At 46.3% G+C, this 24,966-nt stretch overlaps 1 protein-coding gene across 22 annotated transcripts in view; it reads left to right on the top strand.

Moving 5' to 3' along the window:
* The window catches only part of ATXN2 (ataxin 2), a 1,802,199-nt gene that overhangs the window by 948,474 nt on the left and 828,759 nt on the right, over positions 1-24,966 (top strand). For all 22 annotated transcript variants that reach the window (XM_086943042.1, XM_086943056.1, XM_086943053.1 and 19 more), the window contains one exon: positions 17,466-17,529. In XM_086943042.1, the coding sequence (XP_086799168.1) occupies positions 17,466-17,529 (64 nt within the window). The remainder of the gene's footprint in view (positions 1-17,465; positions 17,530-24,966) is intronic.

Below are 24,966 nucleotides of genomic sequence, written 5' to 3'. Positions count from 1 at the left end.
ACCTGTCCAGCCTCCACCTCCATGCTTGGAGATTGAGCGGCGACAGTTGAGGCCATTTGACTTGCTTCCTGAAGTCTGTAATGTCATTCTGGTAGCCAGGCGTCCCTCCACAAAGTCGGTATACGCCTGCAGGTGGAACTGATTTGTGGCATGTTGCTGTGGATCCTCTCTCTGCCCCTCTTTGCGAGGTTCTTTTCTTCCTTCTTTCTCTTGCCCAGCAGGGCTCTGCTCTGGGCACTATCAAGGGCTACCTTTCTGCCCTTTCAGCCTTTCCAAGGCTGCCTGATCAACCATCTTTGTTTAAGTCCCCTATTGTAACTAGTTTTCTGAATGGCATCACACACACTTTTCCACCTGTTCCATTTGTGATGCCTCAGTGGGACTTGAACCTGGTTCTTACCTATCTGATGTGCGCTCCCTTTGAGCCACTTCACAACTGTCCTCTCCGCCTTCATACTCTGAAGATTGCTTTCCTTGTTGCCATCACCTCTGCCAGGAGAGTGAGTGAGCTCCAGGCTCTTTCATCCAAACCTCCTTTCCTTTCTGTCCATCCGGACAAGATTGTGTTGCGGACTAGACCTTCTTTCCTGCCCAAGGTTGTCACGGCCTTCCACATTGGGCAGTCCGTCACCTTGCCCACCTTCTTTCCGCCTCCGCATCCCTCAAAGGAGGAAGAGCGGCTCCACCGTCTGGACCCAAAACGTGCACTCTCGTTTTATCTCGATCGCACTTGCCAGTTCCAGGTGGATGACCAACTCTTTGTTGGGTACGTGGGTGCTAAGAAGAGACGGGCGGTGCCCACCGGACCATCTCTCGGTGGGTTGTCTTGTGTATCAAGGTTTGTTACTCCTTGGCGAAGGAGCCTCCTGTTGGGCTGACGGCCCATTCCACTCGGGCCACGGCGGCTACCACTGCCCTGGGCCGGGGAGTCCCCTTGCAGGACATTTGTCAGGCAGCTACGTGGGCATCGCTGCACACGTTTGCAAGGCACTACTCCCTGGACAGTCTAGTCCGGAGGGATGGCTTCTTTGGCCGTTCCGTCCTTCAGGACTTTCTGGTGTGATTATTGGTTTGCAGACCCACCACCGGGGTTGGTATTGCTGGGGTGTCTATTCTAAGGTAACAAATCTAATTCTAACCTGTTTCTTTCAGATGAACAAATTACTTACCTTCGGTAACGATTTTTCTGTAAGAAACAGTAGTTAGTATTAGATTCCTTACCGCCCCACCCATCCTCCCCGTTCTGCGAACCGATATCTAGGGTTCAGTTCATCCCCTTTCAGGGCCCTTATTTCAATGGCACCAGTGTTGGTTTTTAACATGGCTCTGCGTTTCTGGCGCGGAAAAGCTGGGTCTAAGAACTGATGGCGGGCGGAGGGGGCGCCTAAGTACTCCGACGACGTCATCACGGCGCCCACGACGACGGACGCGGAGCCGCAGACGACGCCTACCGATGCGCAAGGGTAACACTACGCAAACATTTCCGGATCCAGTCTGACGCCTGGGGATATACTAAGGTAAGGAATCTAATACTAACTACTGTTTCTTACAGGTATATTGTTACCGAAGGTAAGTAACTTGTTCGATTTGTCTGTTACTGTCATAATAACAGTATCAATCCATGTATTGCTACAACTCAAAACATTGTTTATTACCTTCTACTTTTGCAACTCTCTGGCTTTGCGTTCACTTCCATATCCTTACATCTCGCTGCACTGGCCACCCAGCTACAAAATAGACAACGCTGAACTTTCCTTAAAGTACCTGTCATCACTGCTTTTATTGATGGCCGTAAGAGACTAATTCCACCTAGAGTTCCAACCGCACCTAACTGAAATCTTAATATCATTCTCACAAGACGTATGGGTCACCATTTGAACCACTACATAATTGGGCTCTCCAGTTCCTACCGTGGAAGGTTCCTTTTTTTAATTGCAATCGCTTAACCTAGACGTCTTGGTGAGCTCCAGACACTAACTTTAGAAGAAGCCTTCTTCCAGCCTCACAGGGGTAGGGTGGTTCCTTCCACCAACGCATAATTCCTTCCAAAACTAGTCTCTCCCTTCCATCTTCACAAATCAGTTGAGCTACTTGTATTCTTTGATCAGCCCGACTCAGTTGCAGAAAGGGCTCTAAATATATTAGCGATAAAAACGCTTTTATCGGTTACATTGACAAAACTAAAGTCTTTCGTTAAACTAAACGACTCTTTGCTGTTTTTTTCGCCCCTGCATTAAGGAAAGACGATATCTAAATCAGGCATTGGCAGATTGATAATTAAATGCAATGAAACCTGTTACGACAAAGCCAAAAGGACTTTGCCAATGCCTCCTACAGCACACTCTTCTTGAAAAATAGGGACTTTTATGGGTCTTCTAGGCAATATCCCACTAGCTGATATATGGAGAGTAGCCACATAGTCTACACCACACACTTTCGCTAAGCATCATTGTGTGGATGTCCTAGCACAACAACAAGCTAATGTAGGTCACCCAATGATACGTACACTTTTTCAAACAACGGCAACTCCCACAGGTTAGTCACCGCTTTCTGAGGGCACTGCTTTACAGTCTGTTCAAAGCATGTATATCTACAGCCACACATGCCTCAAATGAATTGTTACTTACCCTGTAAGCATCTGTTCTTGTCGTGTGCTACGGTAGATTAACATGCGCCCACCCTCCTCCCAGGACACCTGCAGTTGTTGCAGTTCATTTTTACCGTAGCATACGCGTGGACTTCTCTTTGCTAACACTTTATTTTTTTTTGATAATCAACTTTATTGGGTTTTTAATAACACATAAGTTCATTGGCAGGAGATCATTTATCATTGGTAAAACAAGGCATTGTGTGCAGCCGACAAGTCAAAGGCAGCCCAGCTGAGCTGGGTACGGCAGTCCAGATAACCATTACAGATATACAAGATTAGACAGGTCATTACATTGGTAGCAGATTAAACCATTTACCCCACACTTTACTGAATACATTTGGGCAGCCCCGGGCTTCGAAGAGAGATTCTTCCTCTATTCCACACCTATCCACCCCTCTCCTCCATCTCTGCACAGTTGGTGCCTTAGCCTGGGACCAAAGCACAGCTATATCTCTTTTTGCCACCGCCATGGCCGTCCCCAGGAAGCGCTTGTCTGCCCGAGAGACATCTAGGCCACCAAACACGCCCAGCAGCAAGCGTCTCGGATCATGGGGGACCTCCCATCCCAGGGCCTGGGTGAGTTAGAGTTCAACTCCTCTCCAGAACGCGCTAAAGCCGCGCATTGCCATACCATGTGATAGAAATCGGCTGGGGTAGACTCAGAGCGCGTGCATGCTGGGAAAGATCTCAAATGGGAATAGGCGCGCCGGAGTGAGGTATGCTGTAAAGGCGCAACTTGGAGGATGTGGTCCGGGTTTTGGGTGCCATTAGGGCATCTCGCCAGTCTGCCTCTTCTAGGGGCCCAGCCATCCCTCCCATCGAGCCCTGAGCCGGTCCAGGGATGCAGGACCGTTGTTCACCGGGGACTGGTGTATGTGGGGCACTACAACCCCCCCCCCCCCCCCCCCCACCTCCCCAGCCCCCCCCCCCCAATCCCAGGTTCCCCATCATCACCTGAGCCTCCAGGGGGCTTAATTTCGGGATAGATGCAGGGGACGAGATGTGAGTATGAATGGCGTGTCGTAGGTATGTATAGAATTGGAAGTGAAGAAGGGCGTGACGTTATTGTTGCAGATCAGCAAAGGATCGAATGTGGTCTCCCACCCACTCATCTCCGAGCAGCGAGATTCCAATGAGCTCCCAGCGGCAGAACCCTTGCAGGGACGAGACCTCTCTTAACCAGGCCCCATTCCAAAGCGGTGTTTGCTGGGTGAGCTTCCAGTCCCACCGCACATGGCGAAGGGCTGTGCGCCAGGCCATGAGCATAGTCCTAGTGCCAGGAGGTAGAGCCTGCGGCACCAGGTGGCCATATAAAAACGCCTGGATCTGCGTAAAGTCCGTTGTATTGAGTTCCACCCAGTATGCTGGGTCGGACCAGCCGCCTGCAAACCAATCGATAATTCTCGTGGCCAGGTAGTAGAGGTGGAGATTTCACTCCCATGCCTTCGTCGAAGGGGGGATACAACACTGCGCCAGGGATAAACGCGTTCTCCCTCCTCCCCATAGAAACCGGGTAAGAACTCCGTCTAGTTCCCGGGATCCAACTACCCGGGAGGTAGATGGTGATGCTTTGCAAAATGTAAAGAAAACGGGGGAGGATCATCATTTTAAAAGCGCATATCTGCCCAGGGGGTTAAGTGGGAGGGTCTGCCATTTCTTGAGGTCTGTCTTCATCCTGGCGTCCAAAAAGCCGACCTTCAGAGCCCATTCGAGCTCTGGCAAAAGGGTAACCCATACACCCAGATATTTGAACGATTGCCTCCCGAGGGGGATATCCATCTGCCAGTCAAAGCAAGCCCAGGAGGGATGTAAAAGGACCAGGGTTGATTTTGCCGAGTTGAGACGGAGTCCAGAGTCCTGCTCGAAAGCAGAGAGGACCTCCAGGCATCTGGTGCCAGAATGGTCCGGGTCCGCCAGGTAGAGCAGGACGTTGTCCGTGTAGAGGGCTATCAATTTTTCAATTCAATTCAAAAAGCTTTATTTGGACATAAACTTTGATATCATAAAAGCGTACATTTGTTAAAAAGGAATAGATACAAAACACAACACAAATATAAGTCAGAAGAAGCCAGTACCATGTCAATTTAAGTGAAATAGGGGAAATATAGAACTCATTTATACATATAAATACAGTTGAAGTTAAAAACTTATTTGTCTTTAAAATCCTATACAATATAAAAGTTTCTAAAATATATATAGTCAATTTATATATTACATCGAATTCCTACATTTAACCAGTAGTTTCAAAAATTTAGCTAAAGTATAGATCACTTCCGGGGTTTCCATCCTTTGTAGTCTAAAAAACGCATATCTAGATGGTCGGAGACTCCACTCCTTAAGAATTGGTTTAAGAAGGATCTTTCTGGGAACATGATAAAATTTGCAAAATAAAGTGCAGTGCAAGTTAGATTGAGGGGCGACATCATCACAGGGACAAGGCAACATTTGTCTCGACCAATCATTAAAGTTTGGGAATGTAATTAAACGAAAAAAGGAACCCAATCTGAACCTTGAAAGAAGCATTCTAGCATAGCAATTAGTATCACTAATAAGGTACAATTTCAGGCCCTGTTCCGTTGTAATTTGTTGGTAGGCTAGGACTGATTTTTTTGTTTTTTCAGTAATCCATCTTTTGTTCTCTAGATGGTCCATAACCATTTTACGTAGCCCTTTCCTTGAAATTATTTCCATGCTAGAAGGGTTTTTAAAAAACTCAGGATGGCCAATATCATTCATCATTTTTTACACCACGCATAGCCATTTAATTCGCTTTACACCGTCAAGTTGTAAACAATCCGATATGGTGTTGCGGTTAAAGGCTGTTTCTGGGGTTAGCCAGAGCTTGTGCCATAACAGAATGGGTTCAGTCGTTATAATATCGGAGATATAGGGGAGGCCAAGTTCTATATGTATAAAATAATTAGGAGTTGGTTTTAGGACCCCCAGGAGGTACCGAAAGGAAACGATTCTCAGTTTGTTGTATAGAAATTGGAGAATCAATCCCCCATACACCGGAACCATAGGTGGCCGTGGTAACACATTTAGCCTTATAGATAACAATCAGCTCCTTAACGGGTGTACCCCCAATCGCTTTGGAAAAGGCTAATCTTCTGGCTATGATAGCATTTTTCCAGGCGCATTTCCTGTGAAAACAAATCCCAAGATAGGGAAATTGATCTATTGTCTCTATCTTTCTGCCTTCTATAAAGATAGGACAGGGTATTTTCTTTACTCCCTGACGGCAGGACATGGAGAAAGTTTTTAAAATGTTGACCTTAAGTCCCTTTTCCCTCATAAAACGTGTAAACTTTGAGACAGCCCGTTGTAGCCCACACTGGTCTGGGACATAATCGCGGCATCGTCCGCATATAAAAGGATGGCCCTGGACTAAAGGGTAATCATAACGAAAACTGTTGAGATGGTCGCCAATCGCATTTATATAGAGGGAGAAGAGCAGGGGGGGCGAGAATGCACCCCTGTCTCACTCCCCTCCCAATAGAAAATCTTGGCGAGCACTCTCCTCTTTGACCAAAGCGCACCCTCGCTCCAGCATCCTTGTATAATTCCCTAATAAAATTAAGGATTGGAGGATCCGGACCAAGATTCTTTAACGTAGCCCACAATTGATTGTGTTCAACACAATCGAAGGCTGAACTCAAGTCAATAAAAGTGATAAAAAGGTTCCCTTTTTTGGCTTCGATGTATTTTGAAATTAGAAGATATAAATTTAGACTCTGCTCAACCGTCCCCATGTCTTGTCGAAAACCATATTGAAAGATCGAAAGGATGTTAGCTTCCATTTTTGGACACGTTTTATAATAATACGTCCAGCTACCTTCATTAAGGCGTCAATAAGAGTAATTGGGCGTTAGCAAGATGGATCGTGCCTGTCCCCTTTTTTAAAAATGGGGACCACTATCGCTTCTGACCATGTTTGTATTAATCCGTGGGTATTGGCACAGTTCATCACTATAGTTAATAGGGGGGCCCAGAGGTCTATTTTGGCTTTAAAGACATCTATTGGTATTGCATCTGGGCCCGGTGCCTTACCAGACGGGCTTTCTCTAATGGCCAGACTCACCTCCTCGCATGAGAAAACAATGTCCAGCGGGAGGTTTCTCAGGGAAGATCCGGTGTTGTCAGAAGGTGTAATGTAGCCCTTAGGAGAAGTACAATCGGGATCTGAGAGGTGTGGGGTCGCACACTACTCACACACCGGCGGAAGTTGCCCCTGAGGACTCTGGTCATTGTAGTAGAGTGTTCGCGATGCATCATCTTTCGATCTTACTATCTTCGCTGTCTTCGCCATCCCTGGACACGTGTTTCGGGTTTTCAACCCTCGTCAGCAGGGATAGGCAGTGTTCTGGGGTCGCCAATGGCTGCCATCGGGATCTGAGCTACCATACAGGTTTTGAAAATGAGCAACCCAAGTGTCCCCATTTATAGCAATATCTAGCATCTCCGGTTGTTTTCCTCGTACAAAGGATGCATTTACAGCCTTCCAAAAGGCAGTTGCATCTTTATTTTTTTAGGAAGAAATTAAGCTTCCCAGGCCTCTTGTTTCAGAGTTTTCACCCTGTTCTTAATTGCACCGCGATATTGGTGTCTGGCCTGTCTAATCGCCTTTAAGGATCTAGGAATGGCATGCAAAGCCTTTTTTAGGGATTTTAATGCAGAAGTGCAATTTTTATCAAACCAACCTCTGGCTTTATTAGGTCCTGATTTGAACTGACGGGACAATAGAAGTTTTAATGTCTCTTGTATCTTTGAAAAAGAGTCCAACATTTTTAGAGAATCTTCTGATGGAGATAGACAGATGTTGATCTCTGATTTTCTTTTAGAAAGTAAAGTTTCAAGAAACGTTTCAGGGACCACCTAATCCCATTTAAGAGTGTAACCGTTGGTACGTCCCATGGAGATAGGTTGTTGGTAGGTAATATTATTTTCCCTAATTGGCTGCCTCTCTATTTGCTTGTTTATATTAAATACTATGGCATAGTGATTGCCGTAGATACCATCCAAAGTTTTCCATGTTGAGAACAAGTAAGCATGTGATTTAGAAAACAAAGTGAAATCAATCACAGTATTTGAACCTCTTCCATGGAAAATAAAAAAGAAAACTATTTAAAATATCCCCCGTTTTAGAATTGATGAAGTGGTTCAAGATGTCATCCATAGAAAAATCAAAACCACATATTTCCTTTGGGCCATACTGGCAAATATTGCAATTAAAGTCACCCAACCAGGCAAGCATACACTCCCTGCCTGTAGATTCTTTTAATGTGACAATTGTATGACTTAAATCGTTTAGAGTTTGTTTCAGAGCTTCTGGGGCTAGGTTGTTATAGAAGTTTACTAAGATGAGGTTAAGGGAGCTTCCCCACCCAATCACAACTATCTGATAGAATTCTTTAGGTATGTGTGTCAACACAGTTAATCCGCTAGCAATGTTAATATATGTGCCTAATCCACCCTTATTTCTTCCATGGTTGCTCGCCGGGGCGTGGAAAGTCTGATACCCTAATAGGTGCACTGGGCTTAATGCCCAGGTTTCCTGAAAACATAAGATGGAGTAACTGTTCACTAACTCCAGCCATGATTGTAAAACAATTTTTGTTGCAAGACCAGCTACATTCTAAGTGAGTAAAGAAATTGGTGAATAGGTGGGCGTAGGTGTAGGAAAATTAGGCACGACCCCTTTTTCCCCCTGATGCTTAGAAGCACATTTTACAGGCAAAGATACCATATCATAACTATCATCGGTCCCAACATTTCCCCCCAAGTTAATTTCCAGGTGTTTTACAGGCGAACTTGGAGAGTTTCCAGTGTCTAAATTAATAGATGTAGACAACACAGAAATACTATTGTATGACAAATCCCCCCCACAGAACACTCATTTTTTGCCTCTGTAGGAGGTAAAGGAGTCACCATATCTTGCAGTTTCATGTGACTAAAACTAGCATTGTAGGTCACATTCAAGTCTATTTTTGCTACACAGTGCTCCCCCCTCATATCTTGTACTGGCTCAGGCCATCTACTCGTCGTTATAGGAGTGACAGCAAAAACTTTATTTGGTATATTAAAGTCACTCATACATTCTCGAGTGATCCCTGCATAAAAGTTTGGAAAATTGAGTCATTCATTTGCGTCTAGGCCTGAGAGGGGTTCGAATAGATTGTGTAGCGGAATGTTCCAATACTCATTTGGATTTATTGGCTGGTGGTTATTATTAAATGGAGGGAAATATCTATGTGGGCGTTGGGGTGGAAAAAAGGGGGGAAAGTTGTTGGTGTACTGTGTGGGCACGGTAAAATGTGGGATACGTTGGACAAAATTTGGGGGCTTAACTTTGAGACAGATTGGTAGGTGATTGGGGGGCATCAACAGAGCTTCAGGATAAAAATAGCTCAGATTGCAAGATGATACACCCCCCTCGCTTCTCCCTGAGAACCAATCACAAATATACGTAACCACTCTATGGTCCCTGAAATTTACTATCACCACATCCCCCTCAATGTCTTTGGGACTAGGACCCACCAACTGGCACCATCTTACAGAGATTATGTCTCCATTTAGATGTAAAGGGAGGGGTCTGTTATTTCACAGCCAATAAATAAATTTATTTTTAAGACTTGTATTAGGTTCAATATTTCCTACTGGCACGATCGGGACTCCAGTTAAGATGATAACATAATTATCTGACTCTGGGGGTAGGTCTACAATGTTACTGAAGTTAGATTTTACTCTGTTAATTTTAGTTGCCTTCATTGAGGGGGCGTTTATAGAAGAAGGACATTTTTGGGGACCTGATTTAACCTTCTCTTTGTGTGTGTCTTGAGCAACCATCGATTTGGTTGGATTAGTGTGAACGGGCTTGTTTTTAGATACAAGATTGTCATTTTCTAACCTAGATGGTTTCTGTATTTGATGTTTATTTGTTCGACCGATTTCCTTAGGTTTAGCTGGTTTAGAATTTTCGCTAAGATTTTCACTAAGTCAATGAAAATCAACGCCAGATATGGGGTTAGGTGACGACTGTGGGCCAGAGCCAGGTGGAGGCGACGAATGCAGTGACGAGTGCCTCTGGCAGGCATGAACCCGCTTTGGCCAGGATGGACCAAGTCCTGCAGAAGGGGTCGGAGTCTCTGGGCTATCACGGTAGCGAAAGTCTTAATCTCTGTGTTAATCAGCGAGATCGGGCGGTAGTCCGCACAGTCCAGAGAGGGCGGTTGCGTTTTTGAGATGACCACTATGGTGGCCACGTCCGATTCAGGTGGGAAGGATCCTGCCTCCGCCACGTGATTGAATAGCTCCACTAAATGGGGAACCAGAACATCCCAGAAGGCAGCGTAGTACTCTTGGGGATATCCATCAGGTCCAGGCGTTTTACCGGGATGTAATAGTGAAACGGCATATAAGGTCGCGTAGTAGTCAGCAAAAGTTTGCGCTAAGGTTGAGGACGCCACCTGGCGGACCCCGGTGCCCGAGCAGAGTTCGGGAATAATGCAGTTGACTTTGGATTAGGACACTGGTTTGTGGAGGAGCTTGCCATTTTTATCACCCCACCCATAAATACGTGCCACCCAAGAACGCCATGGGTGAAAATTGCAAAAAACACAGTTGATGGACAGAATGTAAAACAATGTCATACATTCACCCCAGAACAAGGATCTGGGCCTAAATCCATCGTTTTTTTGCACTCCACACCACCCTGGGTTAGACACTGGCTATATTCAAATCAGCTCTGACCCTGTGCCTCATTGGAACAGTCCAGTCCGAACTACCAAGCCATGTCTTTCCCAGACCGGAATCAAGCATCCAAGGACCGGTTTCTGGCTATCAGCCTTCATCAGCCTGGATAGCTTGACTCCAGTGGTGTGGAGAGCCTGGGACTCACGTCTGAGTATACCCAGCACACTCGGGGTGAAAATTGCAAAAAACGCCATAGCATTTTTGCGGATTCTAATAAGATCCGACGAATCTCCTCACGGACCACTGCCAGTTGTCGAGAGGAGTCTCCGCGACCAGTGGCTAGCTGGGCTCTTTCCAGCTGTGCTGTCTGAGATTCCAGCTGCACTAGTTAGGCTGTCTGCTCCACCCGCTTCGCGTGGACCAGTCCTCTGGCCACCCCCGAACTACAGCTTTACGGGCCTCCCACAGCGTCCCTGGTGAAGGAGCCGAGCCCGTATTAGTGGAAAAATATTGGCGCAGTTTCTGCCCGAAAGATTCCACCAGCGGGGAGTCCTGCAGGAACCAGGCGTTTAGCCACCAGGTCGCCCGTGGACCCGCAGAGGAGGCTCCAAGACGAAGGGAGACGGGGAAGTGGTCCGAGATCCCCCTGGTCAATATCATGGCCCCAGATACCAGTTGGCAGTCTGTGACAGGCAACAGGAGGAGGTCTATACAGGAGTGAGTATTGTGCGCCGCCGATGTGTGGGTGTATTGTTCTTTGAGGGGATTCCATACCCTCCACACGTCACAAAGGCCCAGGGCCGAAGACCAACCCGAGCGGGTCCTCAGGGAGGCGAGACGGCGTTCCGATAGGATCCCCGCCGTGTCACGCGGGGGCTGCAGGACGGCGTTGAAATCCCCCCCGACTACTGTGAGGCCCTGTGGAAAGGAGGAGAGCACCAGCGTTAGGTGTCGAAGGGTGGATGTCATGAGTGCAGGGGGAATGTAAGTGCATAGGAGGTTCATGGGGCGCCCCTCAATCGTTCCCGAGATGGCCATATACCGGCCCAGTCTGTAACACATTCTTACACTCCATTCTCACCCACCTGCGTTAAAACAATCTAAGAATGGAGTTGATGCCCATGTGTGCTATTACTAAGAGGAGGAGCCACTTGACCTCGTGATTCGACAGACTTTAGGAAAAAACAACTTATACACATCCGGACCCAACACTAGAGGGCAGTAGTATGCAAAGCATGTGAATCTATAGCACTACAAGCCTACAAGAACATAGGCTTACAGTTTAACTAACATAATCCATACACACACACTCACTCTCTCTCTATACACACACGCACGCACGCACACGCACGCACACACACACACTTGTAGTCTTTCACGACCTGCAGTAGGGTTGCACGCAAAACTCATCAGGCTAACCTTCATTTTCAGTGCAAGAGTACACAAATAAAGTTAATCTCCCAGGCAGTCGCTTTTCGGCTTCCGACTTCTACTAGGTCTCCGGAGATATATATATATATCTCGATCCAAGTCTCTCCCTTTACGAAGAAAACACGCAGGCTGCTTCTGGATGATTAAGTGTTCTTTATTTAAGGCACAGAATCTGGTAGCTGCCTACCGACGCGTTTTGCCACTAAGGCTTGGTCACGGTGACCAAGCCTTAGTGGCGAAACGCGTCGGTAGGCAGCTACCAGATTCTGTGCCTTAAATAAAGAACACGTAAGCATCCAGAAGCAGCCTGCGTGTTTTCTTCGTAAAGGGAGAGACTTGGATCGGGATTTTAAGGGTGTCCGGCACCCGCGCAGGCTTGCCGCAACTTAGAAACCAGTAACAGCCGGGAATGGTGGTTCGTTATATAATGGCACCTTTGTATTCATGTTTTACGGCCTGCCAAGGTCGTGGAGGACGCACCGCCACGAAAGTATGTGGACTGCTGCGAGACACTAGAGACTCTAGGTGCAGAAAAACAATGTCCTTTTAAATATTGAAAACTGTTTTCCTTCTCGAAGCACCCACTGGAGGGTCGAACTGTTATAATAAAGAAAAGGATTGCATGGTGGCCGCTTCTCTGCAGATTGGATCCTACAAGTTCCAGCATGCCTGCATTCTGCACACCGGAGTCAGTCCACTAGAGGGCAGGTTATGAGTGGTTAAAGGTGGGACTTGCGGAGAAGAGGCTGTCAGTAATCATATCGGTCTGTGAACAAGAGGCAGGAGCCTCGAAACGCGTAGGACCTACGAGAAAACTTTGAAAGGAGCATGCCGGTTTTACAAGGAAATAAAGAACCCTTCCACAACATGGGGGCTCCGCATTGTTGTTTGTGTGCGACTCCGAGCTAATGGCACCTTTGTATTTTTTTATATATATATTCTCTCCACAAGCTGCCCTTGAAGGAATGGTCACACAAATAGGGGTTTCTGCACAGCACGCCACAAGCAGCATACAGCCAGCACGCTGCATCTCCTTAGTAAGCCATACGCGTTTCGAGCAATGATAGCCCTTGTTCACTGGCCACAGACGAAGCAAGCAGGTGAGTGTTTGAACGTTTTTTTATTCAAAAGGAAGTCCCGCCCAATGGGCGTCACCACAGGGCATTGCCCGACACCATCACCCGGACTAGGGCGACCACATTTTCCTCTCCCAACACCCTACCCCTGAGAGCTTAGTTGTCCAGGCCTTTGCGTCCCCAAGCCCACCGGTCAGGTAACCCAAGAAACTGGAACAGTTTGGGAAGAACATTTTTTCACTGCATCACAGCAACAACATTTTTTTACTTCTGCCAGTTCAGCGCTGCGGTCTGTTAACACCGCATGCCTCTTGGCCCGTTATCCCCACTCAGTGTGGGACACGGTTGCGCAGGTGCTGCCTTAGTGTCCGGAGGAGGCCTGGACGGCGCTCTCTCAAGCTATTGCTGAGGGGAGAGACGCAGCCAACTTCACAATTTGTGGCCTTGACACCGCCGACTTGCTGGACAGAGCTATTTCCACGACAGTGGCGTTACGTCGCCACGCCTGGTTGAGGACGACTGGCTTTTTTGTGGATGTCCAGAGCACTCTGATGGACATGCATTGTGGTGGCACTTGCCTTTTTGGCGGCAAGGCAGATAGTGCGTTGAAGCGTTGTAAGGACTCATGGGTAACAGCCAAGTCCTTAGGCCTTTCGTCCACGCACACTTCTTCGGCTTCTGCTTTTCTCTCCTTTCGTGGCCAAGGAAGGGGCGCCCAAAACGTTTGTTTCAGAGCCACAGGCCTGTGCAGTATCAGTCTCAGTGCAGCCGCGGAAGTGGGACCCGCAGAGGTGGGACACGGGGCCAGTGGGCAGTCCACGACCTCCCCTGCCGCCACTGCCTCCAAACCTTTCTAGTCCGGTGTTTCAAGCCCACCAAATTCTAGTGGGTGGCAGGATTTGCCAACACCTTCCCCACTGGTGCACCATCACTACGGACAAGTGGGTTTTACAGATTGTCCGAAGGGGATACTCCCTCCCTTTCGAGAACACACCTCCAGCCATGCCACCTCCGTACCACCGCATGTCGAGGAATCACTTGGTACTTCTCCAGCAGGAAGTTGCAGCCCTCTTGGCCAAGGGGGCAGTCGAGCTTGAACCGATGCCAGAAGTAGGTCGTAGCTATTACTCAATAAAGCCTGCTCGAAAGCACACACTTGCCTCCTGAACGAATTAAAAAAATCACCCAGGGACAGAGGGGAAGTTGCCAGACTAAGAAAAGAATATTATAACATCATTCATGAACGCAAAGAAGCTCTCAAAAAGGATGCCTGGGCCTCACTAATGGAAAAAGCCACCTTAAGAGACAGTTCCAGCTTCTGGGCCATTATAAACAATCCCTTGTTTTCCGGAGAAGCTAACGATATCCTAGAGGCCAACATCAGTGAGGAGGATTGGTTAGCTCATTTCAAAATCATCTATGGGAGTGACCAAATATGCGAAACACCGACTATCCTCAAATCTAACTCCCCCAAGACAGCACTCTCCTTTAACATGGAAGAAGTTGAAAAGGCCATAACCAACACAGTAGGGAAGAAAGCGCCAGGCCCAGATGGCGTTCCAGCCGACATGTTCAAGGCCAATGTCTCTTTCTGGGCAAACATCCTGACCAACGTCTTCAACGCCGCCATGAAACATAGCTTGCCTGTTTCCTGGTCACACGCCACCATCATTCCAATCTTCAAGAAAGGCCAGAGGGGAGACCCGAGGTGCTACCGCCCCATCTCACTTATCGACTCGTCTTTCAAAATCCTAGGGAAAGTGATACTGGCAAGGATTGACGAGTGGGCTGGCAGCAATAACATCTTATCAAATGCCCAATACGGGTTTCGAAAGGGAAGAGGGACGGAGGACCAGTGCCTCAACTTACATCTGATCCTAGGCAAGTACACTATGGCAGCCAGCGGATCAATCTACCTAGGGTTCATGGACCTGTCCACAGCCTTCGACCTAGTGAATAGGTCCAGGCTGTGGGACATCCTCCTGGAACTGGGGATGGACCCTACCTTGGTTCATTTTCTGGCTGAGGCCCATCGGGACCTAGAAGCATCCATCAGGATGACGCAGGAAGGAGCCTGCACAGCAGGATTCAAGTCTACCAGAGGGGTGCGACAGGGGTGTATTCTCGCCCCAATGTTATTTACACTCTATATTAATCACCTTGAATCTACACTGGAGCTGGCAACACTCGACGTCCCGCGTTTTGGCGGACTGTCCACCCCGGTCCTCCTTTACGCGGATGACGCGGTGCTCGTGGCACGTACCCCCCTTGGGCTACAAAGACTATTGACATCCTTCGATGCTTTTATGACCTCCCTTGGTCTAAAAATCAATTCAGACAAGTCCCATGTTATGGCTGTAGGCGGCAGAAAAAATAAGGATTTGAAGACTTTCTACTGTGCTAACACTTCTATTTCCAAAGTGAGAACTTTTACCTACCTGGGGGTAGTATACGACGATAAGGGTACGTGGACACCCCAAATATCCGTCAAAACCAATGCCATGAAAAGAACAGCAGCAGCCATAGTCGGCTTCTCAAAACGTCTGGGTGGTAAGCCCACGGAAGCAATGCTGGCACTCTACAGAGCGAAAACAATATCAGTAGTAAGGTACGGGGCTTCCATCTGGGGTTACTCGAACAACATAGAAGCAATACAGATGGAAGAGAACAGATTTTTTCGTATGCTTTTAGGATTACCTCAATCAACAGCCACTTTCTCTGTCCATATGGAACTAGGCCAGGGGTACATCAGTGACATCATCAAACAATCCCCTATCTTGATGTGGTTAAAAACATGGCTGAACTCCAACTTAACTCTGAACCACACAATCATGAGAGACTGCCTACTCCTGGACAATATGAAAAATATCCCGTGGCTAGCATATATTAATAAAACACTAACTTCCCTGGGCCGCCCAGATCTCTTCCACACACCAGATGGCATCGTTAAGAATGACCTGGAATGGTTCAAATCGACTTTTTTAAAAGTGAGAGAAATGGAGCGGGAGAGCTGTGAGCTTGCGAAACCCACAGTGAGGGAGCACTATATTTCTAAAACTACACCGGCCATTGAACCTTATTTAACAGTAGTGTCTATTCCATTACATCGCTGGTTATTAACCAAACTAAGACTTAACCAGATTCACTTTCTGTTAAATGACTCTAAGGTATGGGCCAAGCCAGAGGACTTAGCGGCCTGCAAATGTGACGGTTTTTCTCTGCAGGACACTGCTCATTTTATGTTCTTCTGTGGTATATATGATCTGCCCAGGAAAAAGTATATTGTCCCATTGCTTAAGAACAAGGGGTTCGTCCAAATCAAGCCTGCCCTATTTTACTTAAAAAAGTTAGACTCACCACTAAATATGTTTAATGTCGCTAACTTCTTGGTAGCTGCTTTCCGCATTAAAAAACGTTCTGGAAATAGATAATTTAATAGTCTTGACAACACCCTATGGAATTACTGAAAAATTGCTGCTTTTTTTTAAAACATTTTGTAAATATTTTAACTGCTCTATTTTAACTGTGACTGCAACCCGATGTAATTGCACCCCTTAATTATGTATTTTTGTCTATGCGCTTTTTATGATTTGTTATGAATCGAAATAAAGTTGTTTTGAACTTGAACTTGAACTATTACTCCAACTACTTCCTGGTTCCAAAGAAGGACAAGGTCCTGCACCCTATCTTAGACCTTCGGAACGTCAGTGTGGCGTTCCAGTCTTGGAGATCTGTTAGGCAGCAGTGTGGACATCTTTGCACACGTTCACCAAACATTTCTACCTGGATATTCAAGTCCACAGGGATCGACATTTCGAGTGCTCAGTGCTGCAGGGTTTTCTAGTGTAAACTTGTCATCAGGCCATCCTCCGGGGATGGCATTGCTTGGGGATCAATTTAAAGATAAGCAATATGCAGCTTGATGCCACTATCAAATGGACAGGTTACTTTCCTTCGGTAACGCCTTATCTAGTAGAGGCATGATCTTGCTGAAGTTTCCCTACCTACCAACCCACCCATCCTTCCCACCCTGCGGCCAGGTTTCTAGGGTCAGAGCTGTTTCCCTTGAGAGCCCTCGTGTCTTAAAAGCACACCAATGTCCGAACTCTTCATGGCTGTGCGTTTCTGGGATGGAAAGTTGTGAAAAGTAACTGATGTCAGTGCGCCGAGGTTGCGTCTATATAGGTGATGTGTATGCCACTTTGGGTGCGGACAACACCGACATCTTGCGGTGCCGACCGTCGCCACCTACCGGCGCAGGGGTATTGCTGGAAGATAAATCGTTGGGATCCAGTCAGATGCCTGTGAAATTCAAAGGAAAGGAATCTGCTGCTAGATCATGTCTATACCAGATAACGCGTTACAGAATGTAAGTAACTTGTCCATCAGTTTAATGAAATTGTCTTTTTCCAATCATTTACCGATATCCATTCTAAGTAAATTATTTGCATTTATTTGTTAAGAGATTGCACACCTATCCTGTTTCCTAACTATGTGATATGTTTTGCTGTACTCTAAAATTCTTGGAAATGTATCAAATCATTGTAATATCTTCATGTTTTTGTGCTTTACAAAAATGATATTAACATTAAACTCTTTTTTTTGTTAATGTGCAGGCAAGTTATAAAATCTACCCTTAATCCGAATGCAAAGGAATTCAACCCACGAACATTTTCACAAGTAAGTTTTATAAATTTGAAATTAGATGGTACATAGGACTGCTGTTTATGAGGAATGAGCACACACAGTTGTTGTTAGTAGTAATGTTAAAGCTTTTTGAAAAATGGTGTGATTGTCTGAAACAGCAGCAAACAGGAGTCAATGTATTATTTAAGGGCTGGCAGCTTAGCTAACTGTTTATTGCTGGTGTCACTCCCAATACAGGGGGAGGAGAGACCTGCTCAGTACATTTATTTATGTGCAGCCAAACATGAATACTTAACTGTATTCACTTGTCAAACGTGCAGCAAGCTAATGTTGGGGAAAGGTGGGTTCTTTCTTGCTTAACGCAATCAATAATGGCGCTCCTGTCCCAGAATCGTGGAAAGGGGCGGTGGTCGTCCCGATATTCAAAAAGGGGTGTCGGGACGACCCCTCAAACTACAGGCCTATAAGCCTTATTGATTCAACCCAAAAGGTGGCGAGCAAAGTGATCTTGGGGAGGGTCCTCCAGTGTGTAGACGACAATAACATTCTATCGGACTACAAAGCTAGCTTTCGTTTAGGAACAGGGACCATAGAACAAGCTTTTAGATTGGTTCTTCTCTACTGGAAGGTGGTGGTGCTGGGCAAGGGCAGTCTTTACTTGGCCTTTATAGACCTGAAGTCTGCCTTTGACCTAGTACCCAGGGAGGGGCTATGGAGGGTTCTGTCGGAGATCGGGCTGCCACCGTATATCCTGTCTTTATTGGTGAGGCTCCACGATGACAACTATGCTCGGGTGCGGTGGGGCACGCATGGTGAAAAAACAGACCGGATCCCTGTGGGGAGAGGTGTCCGTCAGGGATGTGTGCTCGCTCCCACTCTGTTCTCTCTTTATGTGAACGGAGTGGTTGCGCACCTGCTTAGAACTCCTGCAGATGCACCATCCCTGGCGGGCAAGCGTATCCCCACACTTCTCTTTGCTGACGACACCCTCCTCATCTCAAAGACTCCTATGGGCCTGCAGAGCCTCCTTAATAGCTTCCAGGAGTTCTGCTCACTTAGGGGCTTGTTTATCAACACCAATAAAACTAAATATTTGGTATTGAACCCCCTTCCAGGTCTCTATCGTTGGTGCATGTGCGGCCCCCCCATGGTTGTGCAATATTTCTCTTTGCTACCATAAGACCCAGTGTTACCCATATGATGTGCTTACTATTCATATCTGTGGGATCCCACACATTCAGGAGACATCTCTTGGCTTCTGGACGGATAATGAGTGAGAGTACTTCAGTGGTGATGTTTATTTTACGCCCATACCGTTGGATGTGTTTGCACTCCCACAATATATGCATGAAGGTTCCTACACTACCGCAGTGTCTTCTACAGGTCCCGTCATCCGCTTCCCCAATTTTCACTAGACATGGTCCTGCTATGTATACTCTGTCTAGTATCTTTAATTAGACAAGCCACCTCCTGTGGGGATGCTGTCACCACTACCCAGTCTTCATCGTCTAGGAATATACCGTCTCTTTCCCATTTCTCTCGTATGCCTTGGAGGTGAGTCGCTGGAGTGATTGATCAGTTTTTTGTATGTCAAGGAAATGGCCTTTGACAGCAGGTAGCTGCCCAACAATCTATCCTCATGAGGCGAGGATTCCGGAGGAGTGTCCCCCTTCTGTAGTAGCGTTCGTAGTGTGTGGTGAACCTGAACGATTTTATTTCCCCCTTCACCCAGAGGTCTCCTATCCTAGAGATACCAATGAGGTTCCATTTATCGAAACCCTTCGACTTCCACAGTTTACCAAGCTGTTCTAAGTCCCATAGGGGGTCCTCTCGCTTTTTTAATTTACTATCTATGCCTAAAGTAGTGCCTATTCTGTAAGCTGATAAGCATATCAAGATAGTATTAATGCTTGATTCAACAGAAGTATTTTCCAGCATGCAAACTAAGGCTTTTGGTATGACCCAAAGAAGGGCAAGCCTTCTCACTGTCCTAGGGAGTGATTATTTCATTTTCTTTATCTTTTTACAAGTAAGAGTCTTCCCATAACCCATGTTTCTAATGTGCCACAGCATCACCTTCAGTTCCTTCTTTCTGCCACCACAAGAAGAGCTCTGCACTCTGCAGGCTACATTTGTAGACCATATGAAGCCATTTGTATCCAACTCATTGTTTGAGTTTTTAAACCCCTGGTTATTTATTTTTTTGTTGTAGTCAAAATATGTTTGAGACAGCAATACTTTTTCACTTGGCACAAGGTTTTGAATTTTGTTTTTATATTGGTGTAATATTGAAGTCTTCTTCCAAGCAGCTGACATATTATCTCTAAATAAATACAGTGAACTAATTGACAGACTCCAAAAAGTATAAAAACACATAGCCAAATTAAACCTTCAACTTCCAAAATCATGACATAACATATATCTGTATCTAAAGTATGCTAATTGCCATTTTAGGGCTAGGTTCAAATGTATTTGCTCCTTGACCATAGTCTTTTGGAGCAAGGTGCCAGGATCCCTGAAAAATGGATTCATGACAAAATCCACTTTTAGCGATGCACGGACAAACTGTGTATGAAAACACAAGCACAAGTGCGGATTACTTTGACTTCTGGACCCCAAGTTATGGAATGTGCTCAATTTGTTGAGAAACGGACGTTAGAGGACTCCTGGAAAAGCGTTCTGTTGAAACAAACCTCCGAAAGTTGACTTGAACTCTGGTTTCAGCAATTTTACCAATCCATATGTGTCCCGAATGTACTGTAACTCCTGGAAAAAAATGTCTATTCCTCCTCCCTGTCAATAATTAATTTCCACCTATCCCCATATTTTCTACCAGTAATTTAACATAGTCACACTGTACATTTACATGAAACCAGCAATGGACATGCTTCTGTTCTAAATTACCAAATTGTATGTTTTACTTATATTTTCATATTTTTTCATCATGCAGACTCCACCTGTAGGACATTAGTGGTCTAAGTCTTGAGGGAAAAAAGACAGTATAATAGGATATGTACAATGCAGAGAACAGGTGGCGTGTTGGAATATATTCTAAGCAGAGTAGATAGCTGATGTATGTCAGAATCAGTTAATCGGGGTTCATAAATCTTGGCTACACACCTGTGATGGTCTTAAGAGGTACTCCGCATCTGATCTCTGTGGATTCGGAGAGGAACTGAGGTAGTCTGATTCGCTGTGTTAGATTGGTGAGGAACGAGTGGATCCAGTTCAGGGCCTTGTCGCGTATACCAACGTCGTGGAGTCTAATGATTAGGGTGAGGTAGGAGACTGTGTCAAAGGTGGCCGAGAGGTCGAGAAGGATAAGGGCTGTGGTTTCGCCCATGTCGAGGTGGGAGCAGATGTAGTCAGTGGCATCGAGAAGTGCGTTCTCCCTGCTGTGGTTGTTTCTGAAACCGGATTGGGAGATGTCCAGAAAGTGGTTCGCTGCCATGAACGCGGAGAGTTGGGCCTTGGGCCTTGATGGCCTTCTCGATGACCTTGGCTGGGAAGGGGAGCAGGGAGATTAGTCTGAATGTTCTTGAGGTCTGTCGGGTCGGTGGATTGCTTCTTTAGTAGACGGTTGATCTCGGAGTGTTTCCTTTTGTCTGGGAAGGTGGTCTCATTGGAGCAGTTAATGGTGCAGCCGAGTTCGGGGGTGATGGCAGTGGCTGCTCTATGGAAGATGTGGTGCGGCCATGGGTCCTAGAGGGCTCCGAAGTGGATGCTCTTCATGGTCTTGAGAGTGTCGTCTGTGAAGAGCGGAGTCAAGTTGATCAGGATCTGTTGGTGTGTGGCTTGGTTGGGTACTGTGGTTTCGGGCTTGATGGGATAGTCTAGGGCAGAGGTCTTCAAACTTTTGTAGGTTGAGCCCCCCCAGCTGATTTTTTTTTGACGTTGGGCCCCCCCACCACCTGACAGAAATTTCGACATGCGCACATTCCAGGCATATTCAGCGAATAACATTCAATACAATAAGAGTGTTTAGTAAACTGCAGGTTTGGGAGTGGGTGTGGTGAAATGACAGAGTGGCAGGAATGCGGTACAGGTGCTGGTGATTGCGGGGGCCACCTCCTTATCCCCAAGAAAATTCTGGGACTGGTAGTCTTGATGCTTTTGCCCGATGATGTCATCCCGTGCAGCGGGCTCCATGTAGGTGTTATACAGCGTGGCAGGAATGCAGTACAGGCGCTGCTGATTGCAGGGGCTGCCTCCTTAGCAGGGGCGGCTCCTCCGCAATAATAGGGGAGCATTACCTCACTGTTGCAGAACCAGCACCTGAAAAATAAAACGCCATACTTTCATTGTTTCATTTTTCAGTTGCTTGTAGAGCCAGCGTGCAGTGGGTAGGGGTGGGGCAGGCCCTGAGAGGGGGAAGAGGAGTGCTATGTGCACTTCTAAGTGCGCATGTGTGCTTGGCTTGCCGTCTCAGGCCAGCCAAATACACATGCGTACTTAGGATTCTCTAACCTGGCTGTATTGAACAGCCTGGCTAGAGAACCAGCACAGACTCCCTGTTCTGAGCGTGGCATCTTTGCAGCCCACTCAGGCCAATCCCGGTACTGCTCTGATGGTATGAGAGCAGCACCAGGATTGCACAGGAAGTCTGTGACTTAGTCCCAGGGTCTGTGGGGACAAGAAAGAACACCGAGGCGCAACGCGGGAGGCGGACAGCAGCTGCAGGTACCTTTTCCCATTTTTTAAAATTATTATTATTAAACTCTCTCCCTCCTTGCACACCCTACCCCACCAACCACTTTTTTTTGTGGCGGCCACCACTGCTCCTTAGCCCCGAGAAAATTCTGGGACAGGTATGCCTGATGCTTTTGCCCAAAGATTTCGTCCCTCGAAGCGGGCTCCATATATGTTCTATATAGCGCAGCAGGAATGCAGTACAGGTGCTGGTGATTGCGTGGCCTGCCACCTTAGTCCCAAGAGAATTCTGGGACGACAGTTGGTCACAATGCTTTTGCCTGATAATTTCATCCCACACAGTGGGATCCATGGAAGCTCTATATAGCGCAGCAGGAATGCGGTACAGGTGCTGGTGATTGTGGAAACCGCCTCTTCAGAGAGAGAGAAGTCTGGGACAGTTAGTCCTGATGCTTTTGTCCAATGATTTTATCATTAGATTTTGATCGAGTTCAATGAGTGTTGCTAATCCACCTTTAGACCTGCCTTTGCCCAGGAAAATTTGTGGGCTTGTGCAATGTTTCAAACACAGTAATTTGAATATCCATCTCAACTCCACGTTCGACTATGATGTTGAACGTCCCGCAGTATTTCAATATGTCATGACGTTTTTCTTGTGCTTTAGTTTTTTTTCCCCCCAAAGTATTGAACCAAAACAACGATGCAAGGGATATAATTTGTGAAGTACGGTAAAATCATATGGAAAAGGTCCAGAGTATATTAGGAGGTTTGTTAACTCGTGTAAAGTAAGTGTAACATGGAATCTGTTAACAATGATTTTCTCATTTTCTCATGTGAATTTGACAGTACTGTTGTAACATAACAGCAAGTGACCATCATTCCCGAAACTTATCTGTGTCTGTCCCAGCATGCATCCCAGAGTATGATTGATACTACTAGAATCAGGTGCAAAAGCATGCGTTTTGTGGCTACTCTTTGGTAGTCTGTGTAGCATACCTCAAACAAAACTTAAAATGAAAAATACAATTCATTGCACTCAATTGAAATTGGTGTAATGAAAAACAAAACAGAAATATACGTCATAGGCTGTGCCAGGAACTCATATACGGCAATAAACTTGCATATTTTGTTTTTTACGGAGCAGTTTAAAGGATGGTGCACCAGGATACGAGTTTCTGAAGAAATAAAAAAAACGAAAATGACTTCTTTGTACAGACTCAGATAAAGAATTAAAATCCGCTGTATTGCTCTTGTACTTTGTTAAAAACCCAAATCAGCTAAAGGGTCACAGGGAGACTCCTTGCCTCCCACTGCAGCTGAAGCAGTCAGCCCTGTAATTAACCCCTTCCTGGGACAGTTAACTAAACAAAAGTACGGGCACCTCGTGCCTCATCGATCTCCCCTCCCTCCCCCTTCCACACACCAGAGTCCTCCAAGAAGACTTGCAGGGAACAAAGGTCAGATTGGCGTGGAGTGCACGCCCCCCCCTGGGATGGTGTCGTGCCCACCCAGGGGGGCGCGCCCCACAGATTGAAGAACACTGGTCTAGGGTGTTAAAGCTGTCGTAGATTTGCCTGATCTTGTGCTGGAAGAAGGCTCTGAGTTTGTGACGGTGGAACGTCTGTGATCTCTCTGTTGGGCCTGGCAAACTCATTGATGATTGCGAAGAGTTCTTTACTGTTGTGTGTGTTGGTTTTTATTCTGACCTGGGGGCCGTTTTCTTAGTGATTTTGAGGAATAGGTGGTGTGCTGTGATTACGGCTTTGAAGGTTGGATGGGTTTCCGAGGTTTGGTTGTTCCTCCATTTCTTCTGTAGTCATCTGGAGGTGCGTCTGGACTCGTGGGGGGCGTGAGTAAATCAGCTGCCTTTCTTGAAGTGTTACCTACCAGGTGCCTTCGTGAGGGGAGCCCGGGTGTCAGAGCAATTGGAGATCCAACGGGGAGGTTGCATGCTGCGGTATTGGCATCAGCGGCTGTCGGCAGTGTGGTAGTGCTAAGGGATGCTATGAGCTGTTTTTCGGTGACCCGTTTCCAGTTGCGGCGGGGGGGGGGGGGCAGGGGGGATATAAAGCATAGTATGGTAGAGGAAATACATGTTATGTAACACAGTACTGTTGCAGCAAATTAGCATTTGATAGAGATTTTATATACATTCATAAGGGAAGTGAAGAACCTGAGATTGATCATACCTACTAGATAAAGGTGTTGATTCATTGATGTAACTTCAGAAACTTGGGAGTGAGGCGAGCATATTGTGAGTTCTAGGTAGGAATATAATTTAGTATAAAAAGATTGACATTATATAAGCAGTTAAGTCTTGCAAAACAGAATGATTTGTTTTTCTATTTGGCAAGCAGATGTATTTTTGTGTTGTTGCTATAAGATAGGATCGGTTTATCTGACCTGCATCTTTGGTCTTGTTCTGTCAAAGAACGAATGCAATAGAATATAGCTTCTACTGACTCGTTTTATGTAAGTTTAAAAGCCATTACATTTTGTGGCTTTTTTGGCGGAAATGACAAACTCCTACTGGGATTTAATTTAGGGCTTTTATTTTTAGTCATCCAGTCCTGTATATTCAATGTAGTTTATACTTAGGTTTATGCCTCAGTTCATGCCAAGTCATCTGCTAATATTTGTGGGTAAAGGTTGAATAGTGAGTAGCTGCAGAGGTATGATTTGAGTTCTCACCACGACCAAATCTTTCTTTGAGCACTACTGACCCCAACACATAGCCCAAAAAAGTCAATGTCCGTACGCCTCCGTCCATCAGCACTAGTGGTCATGAATCTCCTTCATCAGTTACTGGAAAACATCACA

This window comes from Lissotriton vulgaris, chromosome 11, assembly GCF_964263255.1.
Source record: "Lissotriton vulgaris chromosome 11, aLisVul1.2, whole genome shotgun sequence".
Taxonomy (NCBI): domain Eukaryota; kingdom Metazoa; phylum Chordata; class Amphibia; order Caudata; family Salamandridae; genus Lissotriton; species Lissotriton vulgaris.
Note: the sequence above shows the minus strand (reverse complement) of the source record. Positions and strands in the feature narration are given on the sequence as shown.